Source organism: Ustilago hordei (genome assembly GCF_900519145.1).
Source record: "Ustilago hordei strain Uho2 genome assembly, contig: UHO2_contig_27, whole genome shotgun sequence".
Lineage (NCBI taxonomy): Eukaryota > Fungi > Basidiomycota > Ustilaginomycetes > Ustilaginales > Ustilaginaceae > Ustilago > Ustilago hordei.
This window is the reverse complement of record NW_024545266.1, coordinates 146,312-167,491: the sequence shown is the minus strand read 5'-3', so window position 1 is coordinate 167,491 and position 21,180 is coordinate 146,312. Positions and strand designations below refer to the sequence as shown.

Below are 21,180 nucleotides of genomic sequence, written 5' to 3'. Positions count from 1 at the left end.
CTGGTGTGAGTGTTGATGATGATGAGGTCAATGGTGTTGGTGATAAGGTTGGTGAATGTCGATGATATGAGGTTGGTGGTGTTGGTGGTAAGGTTGGTGGCATCAACACGAGTGTCCAGTGTGTTGACTGATGCTTGAGGTGATCCCTGGACTGCAGTGGACTACTGCCTTCGGTTCTAACTATATCTGGACTGCTGACCTGCTATAGGTTGCCTACAGATGTCAGGTAGTGGTGATACAACACATGCACTATGATGAGGAGCAACCTTGATAGATTGCTGCTATGCTGACTGAAACTAATATATACTTATGCTGAAGTGATAACTAGTTATGATGTGTGTAGAGTGGAAGAGGATCCACTCGACCTTTGATGATGAGAAAGTATGGTTATATACCTCTTCACAGCGTCGCCAGCGACGCTGCTCCTGCTCTCTCTCTCTCCAGAGAGTACCTTCTTCATCGAGTACTGTACAGGGGCCCCTCTAGCACTGCTCCTCCTCCTTGCTATCCTGCTTGCTTGGCACCCCTGTGCCTCCTGAGTGGTGTCGACTCCTTCGACACTGCTCCTCCTCCTCAGGACCTGCTTGCCAGTTTCCTATACACTGCTCCTTCTCCTTTGACTGGTGACAGTTCCTTTGACTCTTGTCTCTCAAGCCCCTGAGTGGTAACCATCTGCATGCTCCTTGAGCTTGGTTCTCTTCATGGCTGTGCCTGGCCCTCCTTGCATATGGGCCCAGTCCTCCTTTGCATGTGAGTCCATAGGAGTCCATGGTCTCCATGGAGACTGCACTATGACCATGCTCTCTACTGGTATCGACTAGATCTCTGATACCTGTGCTCCTTCCATATGAACCAGTGACCCTCCTGCTTCTTGAGCATTCAGGCCCATGACACATACCTCTCCCCTTCCCCTTTCATCTCTTTTTGTGTGGAATAGTTACTGACCTGATATGGAATTTTCCTGTTGTGATGGAGTAGAAAATGTCTCAGTCAAGTACAGAGTTGGTTGGCAAAGTTACCCGCATGAGCATAAGCTCTGGTCAGGCATATGATGATGGATCAATTTGATCCAACTCTTCAAGCAATAAAGGATTGATGAAGAGGAGGTTGAGGATTTTGATGAAGATCATACCTTTCTCTCACAAGCCTGCCCACTCACTTCCCATGGCTTCAGATCAGGGGCAGAAGTTTGGGACGCTCCCTCACGCTGCTTGAAGCAAGTATCACAATGATGCTCATGAGGAAGAGGTAGAGACACTTGTGGAGAGGTTTTTGGACCTTCGTTCCAACCTGCCTCTCTCACCTCCACTTTCGGTGTCCTTGTTCAAGTCTACCTTCTCCACTTCTCAGAATGGGAGTACACCTGCAACATCCCCTGAGATGGGCAGTCAGAACAAGCTGTCCACCACCTCCTCTTCTATGGGTAGGAAGAGTGGGTATTATGGAAAAAGATTCAAAGCAACCTCCCAAGAATCAGTCCGATCCATCTTCTCCTCTTCCTCATCCACCTCTCTCAAAGGAGCCTCTTTGTTCTGAGCAGAGGATAATGAATGGGAAGAAACCCTCAAACAAGCAGCTTCTCATGCTTCTTGGTGTCACAGGGACAGCTGGCCTGCGCAAGAGAATGCGCCAAATGATCAGCGGCAGCTATGGTAATGTCGTGTAATGGAGCAGTATATGAAGGGTGCACAGAAGATCAACATATGAAGGGTGTGCCAGATTGATCAGAGCCAAAACCATCAGGGATCAATGAGATTAATCAGGTTGGCAGCATGAATTATGAGATTGATCGAATCCTGGGAATCCAGATCAATCTCATGGGATTGGTCAGAGTCAGCTGGATCAGCACACTTCAACTAGTTGGCTGATCCAAACAAGTATTCAGAGCTGTGCCAATGTGACCACATGACCAGGGGGTATGGTCACGAGGTTCAAAGGGAATTCACACAATTAAGTCGAGAAGGAGCTGTGCCAAAAGGGGGCATCACACATCAGACAGAAGGAGAGCATGTAGGCGAGAGGGCAGTGTTGCATAACCCTTACACCGAGCAAATGGTAGGAGCACAGTATTGAAGGGGTTGGTGCCAGCAGAGCAAGGCAATGCCTAACAGGGGACAAAGGCCCCTCAAGAGGAGCAGGATAGGTGTCAAGGGAAAACACTGGCCAGACATATAAATACTCTCATTCTACATAGCATATGAGTGGATTGGCATCCACTCTGAACTCAACTTACTTACTCTATACTTACTCAGTTATGTATCATCACAATAGCAGTGCTCTTGCAATGACTCTCAACATGTGTGTTGTATCACCATTAGTCAACAACTGTAGGCAGTGTTCTTCACACTAGCGGTCCAGTTCATTACTGTAGGCAGTGTTCTTCAACACCAGCAGTCCAGTCCCTTGCTGTAGGCAGTGTTGCTTGACACCAGCAGTCCAGTCAGTTATTGTAGGCAGTGTTTCACACCAGCAGTCCAGTAACTCCTGTCCTCTGTAGGCAATTAGCATATTGCAGTCCAGACAACGTCCAAGAGCAATATCAACAGTACTACAAACACTTGTACTGTAGGGGAGAGTGTATCACCCACTCACCAACAAACAACATCCATGCTGCACAACCTCTGAATGGAGTGTTCAAGGTGGTCAGTTGAGACTTACTAGGCGATGATGCTTGGCTATGTTTAGGCGAATCATATCAAGTAGACCTTACTCAATCAACCTCAGTTAGTCTCTGGCATGCAATTGCTTACATTAGAGTGGATTGTTCAAGTTGTGCCCCACAACAACATGATGGAGCCTGACACCAAGGATAGGTTCAAGGAGCTGCAGAGATTAATGGAAAGGTCTGAGGAAAGAATGGAGAAGCTCCTATCAATGAATTGGACAGTTACCAATTGTTTTGTGCAGAGGTTGGAGTCATTGGAAGCCCTCGTTGGGAGCAACAGTCAGTCTGAGGAAACTACCAATGAGGAGTCATTCAAACCCAACCCAGCACCCAGACCACACAGGATGGGGTCATTCCTAGGTCAAAACATGCAACCATATTCGAACTACAAAAAGTATGCAACCCCTACCGGGCTGAGATACAGTCAGCCCTATGAAGGAATACCTAGGGACACCGAATATGATGACAAGAACATGGGGGAGCCTTCCCCTGGTCAGTCTAAACCACTTTCCACCCCTTTCCCAAAGTTCAATCTGAGGGATGTGGAAATCTTCCTGATTGAAGCTGAAACATGGTTTGCATTCAATTGAGTATATGACCACAAGAGCATGATCCATCACACAGGGTCCCAGTTAGAAGGGAATGCTTGCAAATGGTGGACATCCAAGATACAAATTGATCATGACCGACAAGGGAGATTGTTCCATGACTGGCATTATTTCAGACAATGCTTGACTGAACAATACAACCCCCGCAATTCGAGAATCGAAGCTTACAACAAGCTACTCAACATGCGACTCACAACTGACACACCTGGTGCAGCTACTCAACATGTTGAACAGTTCAGAGACCTTGAAGGGCAAGTCAATATGGAGGACAGGGACTTGGTTATTGACTTATTCCAAAGTACCCTCACCCGTGGTCTTCAGGAGAAGTTCGAGCAAAACCCACCTACAAGTATTTGGGAATGGTATCAAGAGGTAGAGGACATTGATCATCAATGAATGGTGATGCAACATTCTGCCTCAAGATATCCCAGCGTACTTACGTCTCGCATGAACATGGTCACACGAGCAACAACAACAGCAATCCCACAGGCCCGACAACCTGGACCTGTAACTGCAGGTAATTCATACCGATTTGGTAATTGCCCCCTGCCTCCTCACCTGATACAAGCCCAGAAGCCAAAGGAGGCTAACTCTCAGGACAGCAACACCTGTCATTTGTGCAGAGGCACAGGGCATTGGGCAAGGGATTGTCCCACTAGAAAACCTCCTGTGCCAATGACAACCAGACCTAATGGTCCAAAAGTCATGGTGACCTTAGAAGATGCCCCTGAGGGAGAATCAACTCCTGAGGAGGAAAGCATGACTGAAGAAGAACCGCAAGATGCATATTCAGTCAAGCAAGCCAGCCTCAAGCTTGCTCAGTTATCTCTCACCAACAAAGCAGAGAGTGACTATGAGGAGGATGAGGAGGGAAATGTCAGTGGGATGATGCCCTGATGGCATGCATCACCCTACAACCCTGGTCGCCATCCATCTGTACATATCAAGAATGTTCTGTTTGTTTCTCTGCTAATGCAAGCAAGGCAGTGCTTGAGTTAACAGGTACGATCCAAGATCACCTGGCTCAAATACTTGCCAACACAGGTGCAGGCTTAACCATAGTTTCAGAATCTTTTGTCAGCAAGCACCACTTAAACACAAAACCAACAAAAACATGAACCATACATGGTGTCACCAGACACAAACTTGCCATTAACAGCTCTGCTACAGTGCAGGTAGTTATTGGAAAACATGTACTAGGGGCGGTGGAGGCATCAGTAGCCGACACCACAGAGTATGACCTCATTCTGGGTTTCTCGGAATTGAAAAGGTTGAGACCAATGATCCAGTGGGATACTGGCCAACTCGAATTCAAGACCCAAGCTCAGAAGGACCAACCAGAAGAGTCGGGAGCCCTACGACAGGCACCCCTGAAGATAAACAAAAAGGATCCCCCTGATAAGAACTATAAGTCTATAAAACTTCATGGACATGAGTTTGTATCAGTGGAATGATTGATCCAAGTGGCTTTGGAGGATGGCCCTATTGGGTTCATGCTGCTAGACACTCCACCCTCATCTCTTCCAGCATTTGGATTTGTGCCTACTGGAGCCAAACGAGGGCTAGAAATGGAGGTAGAAGTGGATAAACTGGTTATGGTCAAGGACATACTGGAACCGTACTGACATCTATGAGAGGTGTTCGACGAGGTGGAAGCAGACAAGCTACCACCACACATGGAGCACAATCTACAGCTTGAACTGGCTGAAAATAGTAAGCCCCCTCAAGGACCATTATATCTCAAGGGACCAAAGGAAATGGCCAAACTCTGCAAGTACCTTGATGAAAACCTAGCCAAAGGTTTCATACAGCCATCGAAGAGCCCTGCAAGATCACCAGTACTCTTTGTACCTAAAAAAGATGGAGGATTGCAACTCTGCATCGATTACAGGGGCTTGAATGAAATCACAGTCAAGAATCGAGCACCATTGCCACTCATCAATGAACAGTTGTTCCTCCTACACAAGGCAAGGATATATTCGAAGCTGGATCTCAGAGCCGCATATAACCTTATCTGTATTGTGGATGGAGACAAGTGGAAGACAGCATTTGGAACCCAGCTGGGTCTTTATGAGTATTTGGTAATGCCTTTTGGCCTAGCTAATGCTCCTGCCCATTTCCAGTTGTTTATCAACCACATCTTCCATGATATCATCAGAATATACATGGTGGTGTATCTGGATGACTTCCTAATCTTTAGTGACATGAAAGAGGAACATATCATGCACATCATTGAGATCCTGTCATGCTTGAAGAAGCATCAACTATTCACCAAGCTGTCAAAATGCGAGTTTCACACAGACACCATCGAATTCTTGGGGTATATCATAAAACCCACAGGGATAGAAATGGATCCAGAGAAGGTATGAATGGTTACAGAATGGCCTATGCCAGGGTCGATCCATGATATCCAGTGTTTCTTAGGCTTCGCAAACTTCTATCGGAGATTCATAGCTCATTTTGCATGCATCGTGAAACTGCTTACATCGTTAGTAAAGCCCATGGAATGATTCAAGAAGTTTGAGTTACTGGGAGATGCCAAGCAGGCTTTTCACAAGCTCATCCAAGCATTTACAACAGCTGGGGTGTTGAAACACTTCAACTATCACTTGCTGACACAGTTAGAGATGGATGCAAGTGACTTCACCATTGCTGGGGTATTAAAACAGGAACATGAAGGTCATTGGCACCCAGTAGTTTACTATTCTCACAAGATGGCATCAGCTGGAAAGAACTACAAGATACATGATAAAGAGCTCCTTGCAGTGGTGGCCTGCCTCACCCAGTGGTGCCATATGTTAGCCAGACTACCCAATCAGCTTGTCATTCTGACAGATCACGAAGCCCTCAAGTATTTTAAGTCTCAATGACATATTACTGGAAGACAAGCTAGATGGGCAGTATTGTTGGCCGATTTTGATTTCATGCTGCAATATTGTCCAGGCAACAAGGCTGGAGAACCAGATGCATTAACTTGGAGGAGAGACATGCAACCTGTTGGGGAGGAACAGGAACACAATGTGCAACAGTTACTACCATCCAGGGTGTTCAAGAAAGTTCAAGATGTGAACAAACCACAGGACACCCCTGAAACAGCAGGGGTTGCTTCAGTACTGATAGCAGCCATGCCAACAATGGAGGCTATCACTTCACAAGGATTACTAGGCCTAGTCCAAATGTTCCAGCCCCTAGATCAGGAACTTCAAGAGATGCAAGCCCAGACACCTTTTGAAACCAGGAATGGGCTCTGGCACAAAGATGGATGCCTGGTCATTCCAAAGGTAACCATGCTGGGAAGAACCAACAAATGCAGGACACAAGGTGCACAAGAAGTAGATGACCAATCCCTCTCAGTGGAACATCTATGATTCATGGTGATGTCTCAGTGTCACGATGGTGTAACCACCAGACATGTCAGATGGGATGCCACTATCCGGTCTGCCCAAAGGCACTACTGGTGGCCTAATATGACAGCCTGGATTGCAGACTATGTGGCAAGTTGTCCTGTATGCACATGATACAAGACACCTCGACACTGACCCTATGGTCTCCTCCAACCATTGTCCACACCAGAAAGGCCATGGGGATCCATATCATTGGATTTCATTGAAGGACTACCGTTGTCAGGAGACTATGACTCCATCTTAGTCATAGTAGACCAACTGACCAAGTATACAATCATGGTCCTGATGACAAAGACCATAACGGCAGAACAGACAGCTGTACTTCTCAAAACAAACCTCTTTCCACTATTCGGTGCCCCAGACCACATTGTCTCAGCTCATGGATGACAATTCATATCCAAGTCTTGGTCCACATTTGTAGACAGCCTAGGTGCAAAACACTCGCCCAGTACATCCTATCACCCCCAAACTGATGGACAGACAGAACGAGTAAATCAGGTCATAGAGCAGTACCTCCGGATGTACTGCAACTATGAGCAGGATGATTGGTCTAGCTTAATTCATATGGCAGCATTCATGTACAACAACACTGTGCACACTAGTATTGGCATATCCCCATTTTTTGCTTGCTATGGTTGGAATCCCAAGTCACATCTGGAGATACCTGGAAAACTTGGGGTAAATGACCCAAAGCTTGCCGAATACTTCATGGACAATACTGAATGAATTAAGTATCTTCAAGATCATATCAGACAAGCTCAGAGTCAGGCGGTCAACCAATACAACTGCAAATGGAAAGATATTGAATTCAAAGTGGGTGACTTAGTGTATATCAATTGAAGGAACTGGAAGATGAGACAACCAACCCCAAAGTTGGACATGAGGTTTGCAGGCCCATACCCAATCAGAGAAAGGATTGGTAGAAGGGCATATCAAATTGGTCTACCAGTAAACCTCTGAGTCCACAACATTTTTCACATATCAATGTTGGAGCCAGCCAGGACAAGCACACTTCCACATCACTCACAGATTCCAGTAGAGCCACTGTTACCAGAAGAGGACCTCAAATTCGAGGTTGAGGCCTTACTGGACAAACGAGTTCGTAATCACAAGATCAAATACAGGGTACTCTGGTGAGGGTACCCAGAAGAAGCAGCATCATGGGAGTCGATTGACCTTCTCAATTGCCCAACCCTCATCCAGGAGTATGAGGAATCAGCGGGGGGACGACGACTATAAGTTTCAACAAAAAAGCGACACAAAAACTTCGACCAAAAAGCAACACAAAAAAAAAAAAAACCTTCAACAAAAAGTGACACAAAATGGAGAAGAGCAAAACATATCGACGGAAGGCAAAAACTCTGTTCAAATTTCATAGCATCTCATGCAAGTCGACAAAAAAGAGACAGTCTTTTAGAGAAAAAAGGAGCAAAAGAAAATTGAATTGAGAGGTGGATACAAACACATTGTTACATGTCACGTTCATGAGTAGGAATGAGAGGAGGACGAACCCAGTGTCCACGGAAGAGGAAATCAGCATACTCGCCAGGTACCATGACAGACTCATGAGGTCGACACTCTGAGCACAACTTATCATGACAATCAAGGTACAAGAAGAGAATCCAAATGATTGGGAATGCCATCGCTCAGTTAGGCAAGTGCCAGAGAACACCGATGGCAAATATCCATTCATCAGAGGTGTCGGGGTCAGTCACTCGATCATCAGCATGAACAAATCCTGGACCATAACCATTGGTCACAGTCAGATGTGCATGCTCTGCCAGGTGAGCACCCTGAGGCTGTCTGTTGGGGGGACCATCACCAAGGTACTCCATGTCCAGAGAAACAGGAATTGTCCATTCACAATGCGACAAGTTGCTGAGGTGGCAATGAGTGCAGGTGCAAGGAACATAACCATAAGGGATGAAGGGGTTGATGAATGCAGAAGGAAAACAACTAAAAGAGAGGAGGTTAGCATTGGCAGGAAGAAAGAGAATGGTGTACAAAAGATTACTCACGGAAGACTAAGACTAGCACACCAGGTGCATTGCCAGCTAGGCCAGGGCATACAACCCTCAGTCATTCGAAGCATAGCCAGGCAGTGCAGTCACCGTTTGGTTGAAGAACCTCTACCTACCTCCCACTCTGGAGGATAGTCCCCAGTAGCAATTTTTACCACCAGCCTAGACACCACCAATCCTTCAGACCAACCAGCTATCTCACCATTGGTAGGTACATGACAATCAAGGGAAGGAGGGGCTGGAGTACATGCCAAGTCTACTTCCACAGCATCATGATGGTTGGAGGAGGAAGTCACAGGGCATTCCAAGTCAAGGAATGAAGGATCAGGTCCATACACATGCCCAAGGGAGGAGCAGAGGGAAAGCAAGGAAGCAGTTGGGCTTGGGAAGGCCAAGTCATCAGGAAGGGAAGACATAGGCAACGGGGGAGTCTGGATTGAAGGAGTCAGACTCTGAGGGGCAGGGTCATCATTAGAAACCTCAACCATTGTAGTAGGAGGTGAAGGGGAAGTCCTCAAAGGATGAGAATGACGAAGATGGGGCATACTGAGTAAAGGGATATCAGTTGCATGTTATGGTAAGAGGAGAAGAAAGAGAGGATGAAAAGAAGGATGAAGGAGGGCTTATATAACCTTGACAGAGCTCGGCTCTGGAAGGGGGGGTAATGTCACAGGGACAGCTGGCCTGTGCAAGAGGGTGTGCCAAATGTTCAGTGGCAGCTATGGTAATGTTGCATAACAGAGCAGTATATGAAGGGTGCACAGAAGATCAACATATGAAGGGTGTGCCAGATTGATCAGAGCCAAAACCATCAGGGATCAATGAGATTAATCAGGTTGGCAGCATGAATTACGAAATTGATCGAATCCTGGGAATCCAGATTGATCTCATGGGATCAGTCAGAGTCAGCCGGATCAGCACGCTTCAACTAGTCAGCCGATCCAAACAAGTATTCGGAGCTGTGCTGACGTGACCACATGACCAGGGGGTATGGTCACGAGGTTCAAAGGGAATTCACACAATTAAGTCGAGAAGGAGCTGTGCCAAAAGGGGGCATCACACATCAGACAGAAGGAGAGCATGTAGGCGAGAGGGCAGTGTTGCATAACCCTTACACCGAGCAAATGGTAGGAGCACAGTATTGAAGGGGTTGGTGCCAGCAGAGCAAGGCAATGCCTAACAGGGGTCAAAGGCCCCTCAAGAGGAGCAGGATAGGTGTCAAGGGAAAACACCAGCTGGACATATAAATACTCTCATTCTACATAGCATACAAGTGGATTGGCATCCACTCTGAACTCAACTTACTTACTCTATACTTACTCGGTTATGTATCATCACAATAGCAGTGCTCTTGCAACGACTCTCAACATGTGTGTTGTATCACCATTAGTTGACAACTGTAGGCAGTGTTCTTCACACTAGCGGTCCAGTCCCTTGCTGTAGGCAGTGTTGCTTGACACCAGCGGTCCAGTCAGTTATTGTAGGCAGTGTTTCACACCAGCAGTCCAGTTGGTTATTGTAGGCAGTGTTTCACACCAGCAGTCCAGTAACTCCTGTCCTCTGTAGGCGATTAGCATATTGCAGTCCAGACAACGTCCAAGAGCAATATCAACAGTACTATGAACACTTGTACTGTAGGGGAGAGTGTATCACCCACTCACCAACAAACAATGTCCATGCCGTGCAACCTCTGAACAGAGTGTTCAAGGTGGTCAGTCGAGACTTACTAGGTGACAATGCTTGGTTACATTTAGGCAAATCATATCGAGTAGACCTTACTCAATCAACCTCAGTTAGTCTCTGGTGTGCGATCACTTACACTTGGCAGAGCAGCATAAACCATCACCCAAGACAACATCAAATGACTTGGCCGAAAGCATTTTCTTCCTCTCCCTCTGTCTCCTCCTCCTCTTCCACACCTCCAGTTGCAGAGGGTCTGTGGCTGGAGCACATGTTCATAGATGCCACAAGCAAGGATGGTCAATATGCTGAATCCACATACTCTGGCTTCCCTGTCAATGGGGGGAGTAGGCAAGCAAGTGATGCTGAAGGCCTTGCTTCCCGCCCTTCTTTCTCTTCCAAATTTGGAAGTTTGGGGAGGATAAAAGGAAGAAGACCAAGAATCTTAGCCAATCCAGCATTCGCTCAGGTGCTAGGAACTTCATCATTGGGCAGGGCCACATCAATGAGGAGAACAAGACAAAATGCTGTGGAAGTTTGGTCTATGGGTTGAAGACATTCTTCTGCTACTGCAGCAGGGTCGTTTTCAACAGGGGGAGCTGCAAGGATGATGCCTACCATTCCTCAGGATCATTCTCAGGAGAATTCCTGTGCTGATGAGATCAAGGAAGACTTTGATATCCAGGATGCCTCTTGGATGGGGGTGGACCCTTTTACAAGTGGTTACCCTATTTGACATGAGATTTTCGCTTTTGACATATCAGAAGAGTTCATCCCCCTTCATTTCAGATCTTGAGAAGAGGATCTCAAGATGATCTAGCATTTATCTGTCACAGATCCTCCTCCATCTCCTCCAACAGCCCTTCCTCAGAGAATGTTGGAGGGCCAGTATTCAACCTGCACCCATTCAAACATCCCTCAGTGGTCGGGAGAAGAAGGTTCTCAAGGTCTGCTGTGGTACCAGATGTTCCAGAGGCAGCAAGTAGCACTTCAGGGGAAGGAGAGTGGGGAATCAATGAAGGTTGGTGTAGAAGAAGAAGCACCCTTAGTAACATTCCTTTTGATCCTAGACTCCCCCTGTGCAGTAGTGGCAGAGGTGTAAAGGCTTGCACATTCTAAATATAGGTTCATAGTTATATTTGGTTATATTTGTATGCATTTGTTTAATCCCTTATTTTAGGTATCCTATCTGTTGTAGAATGTGCAACAAATAGTGGTGATCACAAGTAGCAATTGTGATGATGTTTCAGAACTATGTACAGGGTGATAACTAGTATATATGTGCATCTCCCCAGCATTCTGTGTATGTGTGTATGACACAGAGGTATGCTACCCTGTGGACAAGGTTGAAACATAATGGGGCAACTATCTTCTCCTCCTTGTGTATTGTGTAGCCAGTATGCCAATGCCTGTTGCGACAGTTGGCCTGGGCCAACATGATGCAGATCCAAGTGAGCAAAGGTGGCAACAATGTGAGATCAAACTAGAGCTTACATAGTTTTGCTCTATCCTTTGCTTTGACTTTGTGTGCCCAGATCTAGTTCTCCTACTGAGTCTGATTCTCAAGGTAGGAGAGCTTGGCTGGCACATGTGCACAGCAGTAGAAGCTTGCACAGTTGATGAGGCAAGGCACAGTTGAGTACTAGCTCAAGCAGTAGCTCTTCTCGCTGACTGGCATGCATTCGTCCTTGCATCTTCACCAGCATACCCTTACGACTTTCTTCGCCTTCATATCCTTATAATGCTTACGACTTGACCAGGTTCAGCTTTCCTTTCTCACAGATCAGATACACATTCTCCCAGTATTTGTACTTTCCTCCCTTTTCATAGCATTCGCAGGCAAATTTCAGAACAACCAATCTTTCCAACCCCATTGGAAAACGGAGATGAGTGTCACACATGGCTAGCATCGCTATGTATCATGTCCCTCTGAACTTGACTCTTTCAGATGGCCTGTGTGGCTATATGCCACAACTCAGAAACACAGACATACATTCTCATTCTTGGTTCAATCCATATCATTAGCAAGCTGCAAAACAAAACTACCCCTCTCACCCATCTCTCGAACTTCCCGGCACCCCCCCGCCTAAACTCGTCACTGCCTTACTATCCAATGGCAACCCCATTTGAGGATCAATATTGTTCTTCACCAAAATCTGTTTATGCCTTATCAACCTTGCCTGATCGAAGCTGACACCCTGAGTCTGCATGATCGTCTGAATATCTTGTGCTCCACTTGGGTCTAGCCCAGAGCGAGAATCTCCATCAGCGATGTTAGCTGAAATGTCGAATAGAGTGGATGAAAGACCGTTTGCAGTGTTGCTGGACCAGTCAAATCCAGGCACTGGCATATAGCGGCGTGCAGTTGGGGAAAGCAAGCCGAATAAGTGGGAGAATAAGCCGGATGATGGGGGAGAGGTTGCATAGGGAAGAGATGCGGAGGGTGGTGGAGGTTGGAGTGAGGCTGGGAGATGGGATGTGAGGGAATGGGGTAGGAGGGAGCGGCTGCAGTAGAGGATTATGAGTAGGGAGAGGATGAAGGTTGCTGTTAGAATGCTGTGGTACATTGTTGCACGATCCTTTGAGTGAAGGGTTCGGGGATGCGAATGGAGTTGATGCTAGCCTGATAGATAGCTCCTTCTTGGTCGGCAATATGTGATGTCGTGTGGAACTTTGTGATCTGCGATAGCCTAATTCGTTACAGTGTTGCTAACGTTGGCAAGCCCCGGACTTCGAGGGCTGACCTGATCGATCAAGGCAGCTGATTGTCGTCAAACCAACCAGAGATTGACTATGCAGCAAATCGACACCCCGAATCTGTCTCGTCTTACTTCGGATGAGACGACTTCTACCGTGTGTCAGCGGTTGCACGCCCAAAACCTGATATCTGTAATAGAGCCACATCTATTACAAATCCTGTTGAGTTATGCAACAGTGCTTGTGGTATTACAATTCTTGCTGAGTTATGTCATAGAAGCATCTCTATGACTTTACTCACTTGAATATGTAACAGAGTATATGCTATTGCAGATTTTGACTGACCACTGTGGACACTCTGTCCAGAGGTAGCTTGGCATGATCAATAACTGATATGAACTGGTACTAACACCAAGGTCTGGTGTGATTAAGATTGTTGTTGTTGCCAACACAAGTGTCCAGTGTGTCAACTGAATGCTTGAGGTGATCCCTGGACTGCAGTGGATGACTGCCTTCAGTTCTATCATTATCCGGACTGCAGGTTTCTATGAACCGCCTTCGGATGTCAGTGAGCGGTGTGTAAGCGGTCACGCGCCAGAGACTAGTTTTGGGTGTTATTCAATTGGTATAGATGGGGTTGATTGAGTAAGGTCTACTCAGTATGTTTCAACTAAACATAACCAGGCATCTTCAACTGGTAAGTCTCAGCTGACCACCTAGAACACTCCATTCAGAGGTTGTGCAGCACATTTGCTGTTTGTTGGAGAGTGAGTGATACCCTCTCCTTACAGTATGAGTGTTCGCAGTACTGTTGATAATGCTCTTGGATGTTGTCTGGACCATGATATACTTATCACCTACAGAGGACAGGAGTTATTGGACTGCAGGTGTGAGCCACCACCTACAATAACTGACTGGACTGCAAGTGTCGAGCAACACTGCCTACAGCAAGAGACTGGACCACAAGTGTTGGAGAACACTGCCTACAGTTGAGAACTGGACTGCAAGTGTTTGGAGAACACCACCTACAGTTGATGCCTAACGGTGATACAACACACATGTTTGAGGGTCATTGCAAAAGCACTGCTATTGCACTGATACATAACTAAGAGTCAAGTAAAGAGTAAAGTATAAAGTAAGTAAGTAGAGTGGATGAGGATCCACTCATATGCTATGGTGGAATAAGAGTATTTATGCATTTGATTGGTGTTGCCTGTGACACCTATCCCATTCCTCTTGAGGGGCCTTTGTCCCCTGTTCGACACTGTCTCTCCTGCTGGTGTCAATCCCTTTGATGCTGTGCCCCTACCATCTGCACAGTGTAATGGTTATGCAACACTGCCCTTTTGCCTTCATGCTCCCTTTCCACTTGATGATGTGTGACAACCCCTTCAACACAACTCCTCCTCTTTGTTTAACCAATCCATTCACTGCTTCCTTCTCTCTTCACCAGCAACCACCTTCCTGACCTTATCTTGTGAATCCCCTTAGCCACTTGTTGGACCTCATGACCAAACCCCTTGGTCATGTGGTCACCCCCTGTGCTTGGTCCTGTGTGGCTATATGCATGCACCCCTCAAGCAGTAACTGTCTGCATGATGCTGAGCTTGGTCCCCCACTCCTACATGTGGTTATCTCTGTATGCTTCTCCTTCTAATGCCAGTACCTTCCTTCCTGAATCTCCTGATACTTGCTTGTATTGGCCAACTTGCTGAGGCATGCTGATCCAGCCGATTCCAATTGATCCTTGTGAGATTAACCTGGAACCCAGAGTTTGGTCAATCTCATAAATCATATGTGCTACCAGCCCAATTAGCTTTGTTGATTCCCAATGAGTTGGCACTGATCAATTTGGCACTCCCTTCATATGTTGATCTGCTGACTCTGTGAAATTACCATGAATGCTGTCAGTCAATTTGGCGCACCCTTCATATGCTGGCCCGCTGGCCCTGTGACACGGTGATACAACACACACGCTATGATGTATGCAATCTATTGAGATTGCAACTTGCTGACTGAATACTAATGTAAACTTCTGTGTAAAGCTATAACTAGTAATGTATGGTGTAGAGTGGATGGAGATCCACTCATCCACCTATGACAAGAAGGTATGGTTATATACATCTTTGCAGTGTCACCTGTGACACTGCTCTGGCTCTCTCTCCAGAGAGTACCCTCTTTGTCAAGTACTGTACAGGAGTCCCTGTAACATTGCTCCTGTCCTTCCTGAGCTATGTGTCGACCTCTTTGACACAGCTCTTCCTCCTCATGACCTATATGCTGGTGTCAATGACACAGCTCTCCTTCCTCCTAACCAGCAACTGTTCTCCTGACTCTTGTCATGTGAACCCCTGAGTGGTAACCAGCTGCATGCTTCTGGGCTTGGTCCCTGTCTTGGCAGAGCTTGGTCCTCCTTGCATGTGAGTTTGTTGTATGATCATCCTTGCCACTGATCTCCACAGGATCTGCTATATGATCTCTTCTACTACTGATCTCAGTGGATTCATGATACTATCCTTGCTCATGCCAATCTTGGTGGGATCTGTCATAGAACTGTTTCTACTACAGATCTTGATGAACTCTGCTGCAAATCCCACAATCTGCCCAATTCCTTGATTCCTGCACTCCCTTCATATGAGCTGATGGTTCTTCCTACTTCTTGCGCATCCAGGCCCATGACACTGTGGTGCAGACTCTGTTGATTGCAAGAAGTGCAACTGCTTTCGTACCGTGTTTGTAGAGCAGCTTGGGTTTGTTTGTAATTGCAGGAAAAGGATCCGCTTTCGTTGTCATCGTCACCTCGCTAGCTTCTGCAGGTAAGATGTGCATGACAAGGAAAGCTTTGTTTGGATAGCCTATGATCCCACCCAGAGTCCTCTGCTTGATGGTGATGGTGGCAACTGGTATTGATGCGCCGCTCGAAGTCTGTGTGGGGGTGATGCTGAGTAAGCTATCAGGTGTGGCTTAAGTGAACGTCTGGACCTCGTCTACATCAAAGACTTTGGTGCTTTGTTTGTTTGCTGTCTATTCAGCTTCACGGTTGCGAACAACTGCTAAGTCTTTGATGGAGGATCAAGAGGCCAGACCTTTACTTGTCAGAGAGTTTTGGTAATTTGTTTGTTCATCATTATCTCACAGATGCATATGATGGAGCTTGAGGGGAAATAGATGTTGGCCTAGACCTAAAGCCTTCAGCCACTGGAGCTTTTAGCTTTGTTTGTTGCTCGAAGTAAGAAGCCTACCAAAACAAGGTTGGCTCGTGCTTTGAATTTCAGATCCGGGGGTAGTAACGTGGAGGTCCTAACCTTCTCGAAATCGGCGAGGGTATATGTATAAAACAAAAGGCTATACTGACGATGATTGGCTGGTTGGTGAAGTGGCCTAACACACTGGTTTTAGGAACCAACTGCAAATCTGCAGTTTTCTAAGCTCACACCAGGATTCCTGGGTTCGAATCCCAGACTAGTCACTTCCTTAATTTTTTTTTATGTTTTCTTTTTTTCACTTCTCCTCAACACATTATGGTCCCCTCACATTAGATCGAGACTTCTTGGTCCAGCTGCAATGTGGCTCGCACTGTGGACAGAGCAGACTAGCAAAGCCATTCGTGGAGGAAAGAGAGCTTCGATGACAGTTAAAACTAGGGGAAACGTTTGATACCCCCTTAGGATTGGGCGAGATGAACATGAGGAGTACTCAATCAAGTCAAGAGTTTTTGATTATGTTCAGATTTGAAGCAAGGGTATCAACATGCATTGCGAGAAGAAAAGCGCTAGTCGACCTCCTGAACGATCTCCATTGCAACATTTTGCCTCTCCATGGTGAAAGCTGGCAGGGCGGCAAAAGTCTCGGAAGCAGAAATAGTAGCACTTTTCAACAGCAATTCTTCCTCCATTTCCTCTGTTCCCTCCTTCAACAGCGTATAGTCGTTACTTATACTTCTTCTCCCATCCGTTTTCATTCCTCGCTCTCCCCTTCCTTCTCCCGCAATAGGGAAAACGAGGGTGGTGGGAGGATCCAACATACTAATCGGTCCAGCCTTTTTCTGACTCGCTTCACCGATCAACCTCCTTCTAGGTGTGTTAAGATCAGTTTGTTTGAAAGGGGGTCTTACTGGTGAGGCCAAGTTCTCCATCATATTCCGGGTCTGACTGTGAGCTAGTTCCATCAATTTTCCATTCACCTTTCTCAGGCGTTCTGCTTCGGTTTGAAGTTCGAGTATGAATTCATCTTTTTCTTCGATCCGTCGCTGCATCGCGTTGAGTCTGTCGGTGAATTCTCGTTCGACATCTTCGCGGATCTTGGGTGGGGCGTCGGTTGCTTGTGCCTCGCAAACCATTTCTAATTCTTTCACTTCTTGTTGGAGAGAGGCGATGAGTGTAGTTTGGTCCATGGATGAAGGAGGGATGGGTGGTCGAGACGCCAGTTCAGCTGTAAGCGATGCGATGCGGCGGTTGGCGAGGAAAAGTTTCTCTGCAAGTACGTGCGGCGGATCGGATAGCGTGAGGGAAGGTTTGGTTGGTGACACTGGTCGAGCATAAGAGCTGTTGCTGGTGGACCTCGAACTTCCCGCTGTCAGGGCGGAAGAGGAAGGAGTGCAAAGTCCAGTGCCTTCTTCATCAGAGGCTTCTTCTCCATCGTGTGTTCTACCTCCACGGACGACGAGCGATCCGATAATTTCGAGTCTCTCCTGTAGCTCTCGTATTCTCTCCTCCCCTACAGTCTCCTCTACTTTCTGCTGTTGCAAGTCGAGGACCATCTTTCGCAAGGCATCTGCTTCAGTCTGGTATCGAAGGATGAGTGCTTGTGCCTCAGCGCCGATTTCGCCTCCTACGCCGAATTCGTTCTTCTTCGCGTTCAAGCCGACTTTCTTGATCCTCTTTGCAAACTTCAGCGTCGACAAGCTTTCCTCCACAGCATTCGGGGTCGGGTTGAGCGTGCATACGACCGCAACCCTCGCATTGCCCGACAAAGAGTTCTGCAGAATCCTGGTGAGTTTGCTATCTCGATAAGGAATGTGAGTTCCAGAATTGCGTTCCGAGAGCGCATAGATCACTTTACCGAGAGTAAGAAGCGATTTATTAATGTGCGAACCTTCCGTTCTCCTCTCCCCACCCTGAGAGATGTACTTTTCCGAACCGGCAAGGTCGATCAGGCAGAGCTCGGAAACGGTGACTTTCTTCCCCACGTCAGCGGGTGTGTTTCTGTCCCAGGATTCGATCGTGATCTTAAAACAGGTGTGCGAGCGGGATGAACGTTCGTTCCAGTCCGTAGCTCCGACGTGACGATTTGCTTGGCCTCGAGAGAGGAGTTCGCGAACTTGGGAGGGGCTGGTGACGATTTCTTCTCGGAGTGGTTGGACTGTGGTCCCTTTTCCACCACGTTTTCGTTTGTCGTCGCGGACTTGGGGGATGTTGGAGGGCTCAAGGAGGTCTTTCACGACTTCATTCCAGATTTCGAGGTAGCTTGCGCGAAGGAGATACTCTCGACGAGCGGAAGACTGTTTGATGCCGCGGAAAATGTCGCGGACTGCACGGGGGATGATACCCGCTTCCTCGCCTTTTTCGTCTCCGGACAAGGTGAAGGTTTTGCCGGAGGCTGTTTGGCCATAAGCGAAGACGACAGCATCGTAGCCGTCCAGTGCGGCTCGGATGAGCGGGCGCGCTACAGTGATGTAGACGGGTCGATTCGAGGATCCGGTCTGGATGGAGTCGAATGTGAAAGGACCCACAGAGGAAGTGCGAGCAGCAGAAAGAGAAGGATCGAGGGAGATAGTGGAAGAGTGAATGTTGGGGACCCAAGCACATGGTTCGTTGGGTTTCGGTGGTCGAAGACGGACGTGCACCTGCACAGTCTCTTCATTCGAAGGAGACGAGGGAGTGTCGTCTGCATTGTATACAAAGGAGCTATCTCCTGCCGTATTGTCCGCTTCAATGGCGCTAGAATCAATATTGGTATCGGGTAGCCAATTGGAAGAGGAGTGAGCGTGGGATGCCGCATCAAGTACTCGCTCTGGTTCACGAATGAATTGTTGCAAGGGGTGTGCTGTTCGAGTGAATGACGCGGCCATACGCTGCTGATCGTGCGAAGCGACTGCTCGAAGTGCTGAGGTGGAGGCATGCTTCTTCGGCGATCGGATGCGAGCAGCAACGTCGGCTGAGACAGGCGCTTTGATCTTAGGCGTCAAAGGTGCCGCAGCTGGGGTGGTTGTGCGAGCTGTCATGGTGGTTGGCGTGTGCGAGCGAGGTCTCACCTGCGGTTGCTGATCCTGAGCAGACGGTGCCAAGGTCGATCGTGTCTGGAGCAGAGGAGTAGTGGCGGCAGAGATAGGTGTGCTGAAAGGTCCTCTTTCTGTGAGAGGCGGTGCGAGCTTGCGAGGCGTTGATCGGGTAGTTCTTGCTGGTCTCTGAGGTGATGTGACCGTGGCCTGGCTCAGTTGGTGGCGAGCAGCTGACGTGAACGGCGAAGCGTGGGAAGTCTTTTCCAGCGCTGAGGCTGGTCTCGCAGGTACAGATAGGCCAAGCTGATCTCCAGTCACCAGAACGCTGTGCCTCTTGCTCACTCCCACGGTCGGTAACGAGTCGGCACTCGCAGTAGCCTCAGATACGAGATAGGTGTAAGGAGCTGTTTTCGTCAGCTTGCGTTTCGGTACGAAAGGCTCCCGTACAGCCGCGGATGATAAAGAGCGTCGGTCTTCCAGGTTGAACTCTGTGTCGATGGGCGAGGATCTGATATGAGTGGTTGTGATGGTGGTCGCGGATGCTGCTGTGGCCCGCGTGACTGCAGGTGACATGAGTGGGTGCAGACCTAACGTTGCATGCATACACCTACACGATGTTTGTGCAGCTGCAGCGCAGTTCAAGTTCTACTGAAATATGCAGTTTTATGAAGTGTCGAAGCCAGTCAAAGTGCGTGGTATTCCAGAGGAACGAAAGTGCGTTCAGGATCGAAGCCAGGGGGTCGAAGTATATCGTGTATGCCAGAGGAAGGATATACTGGGTAGGAATCCGGGGGTATGCTTCAAGTCGTCTATAGTGCGATCCGATGATGGTCAAGACAGAGCAGATGGTCAATGCTTGGATCTACGTTGCGAAGCCTCGTTCATTCATTTGTGTCCTGGGAGAGAGAGGCAGAGCTCAGGAAAGGCGGCAGAAAAAAAAGACCAACACTAGGGGGTTTCAGTTATCTCTGAGTTTTGAAAACACAATACTTTGAAAATATGTTTGGGCCCAATTTTTGACGCCCCAAGAAACTGCACAGGCCTGTGACACATGCATCTTGGAGTTTCACTTGACTTGCCTGGTAAAAACAATCTCTGATTCCCTACACCAGGTCAAGATCAAAGTGATCATATCAGACATTGTTGAACACTATACTGAACAATGCCAAAACCTTTGATTGAAAAGCTAAAGCAAATAGCTTACATCACACCTGTTCTGATTGCTGTCTTCTGCAAGCCTCATGCCATCAGTTTTGTCTCTCCTGCCATTCAGTGAAGGCCAATGTTGTCATTCCCATCCTTTGAGATTCTGCTGTTGTGTCCTCAAAAGGGCAGCCATGAGAAGCAAAGAGTGCAGTGAGCATTGTCATGGGCCTGGATGCTCAAGAAGCAGGAGGGTCACGGGTTCATATGGAAGGAGCACAGGTATCGAAGATCTAGTCGAGATCAGTAGATAGCATGGTTGTAGTGCAGTCTCCATGGAGACCATGGACTCCTATGGACTCACATGCAAAGGAGGGCCAAGCACAGCCACGAGGAGGACCAAGCTCAAGGAGCAGGCACAGCCATGAAGAGGACCAAGCTCAAGGAGCATGCAGATGGTTACCACTCAGGGGCTCGAGAGACAAGAGCCAAAGGAACTGTCACTGATCAAAGGAGGAGGAGCAGTGTCGAAGGAGTCGACACCAGGTCATGAGGAGGAGGAGCAGTGTCGAAGGAGTCGACACCAGGTCATGAGGAGGAGGAGCAGTGTCGAAGGAGTCGACACAGCTCAAGAGGCACAGGGGTGCCAAGCAGGAGAGGCCCCTGAGCAGTACTCGATGAAGAAGGTACTCTCTGGAGAGAGAGAGCAGGAGCAGCATCGCTGGCGATGCTGAGAAGAGGT

The 21,180-nt window shown here is 47.7% G+C and overlaps 1 protein-coding gene and 1 non-coding gene across 2 annotated transcripts; one reads left to right on the top strand and one right to left on the bottom strand.

Moving 5' to 3' along the window:
- Positions 1–16,437: 16,437 nt before the first annotated feature.
- On the top strand, positions 16,438–16,544 carry tRNA-Leu(TAG). Its single transcript has one exon. It is a non-coding gene; the product is annotated as a tRNA-Leu (tRNA).
- A 303-nt stretch (positions 16,545–16,847) lies between these two features.
- Positions 16,848–19,868, bottom strand: UHO2_07404 (uncharacterized protein; the record flags this gene model as incomplete). The annotated part of the gene is made up of 1 exon (XM_041556615.1): positions 16,848–19,868. One exon carries the CDS (start codon positions 19,866–19,868, stop codon positions 16,848–16,850), a length of 3,021 nt encoding a protein of 1,006 aa, XP_041412549.1.
- Between the last annotated feature and the right edge of the window lie 1,312 nt (positions 19,869–21,180).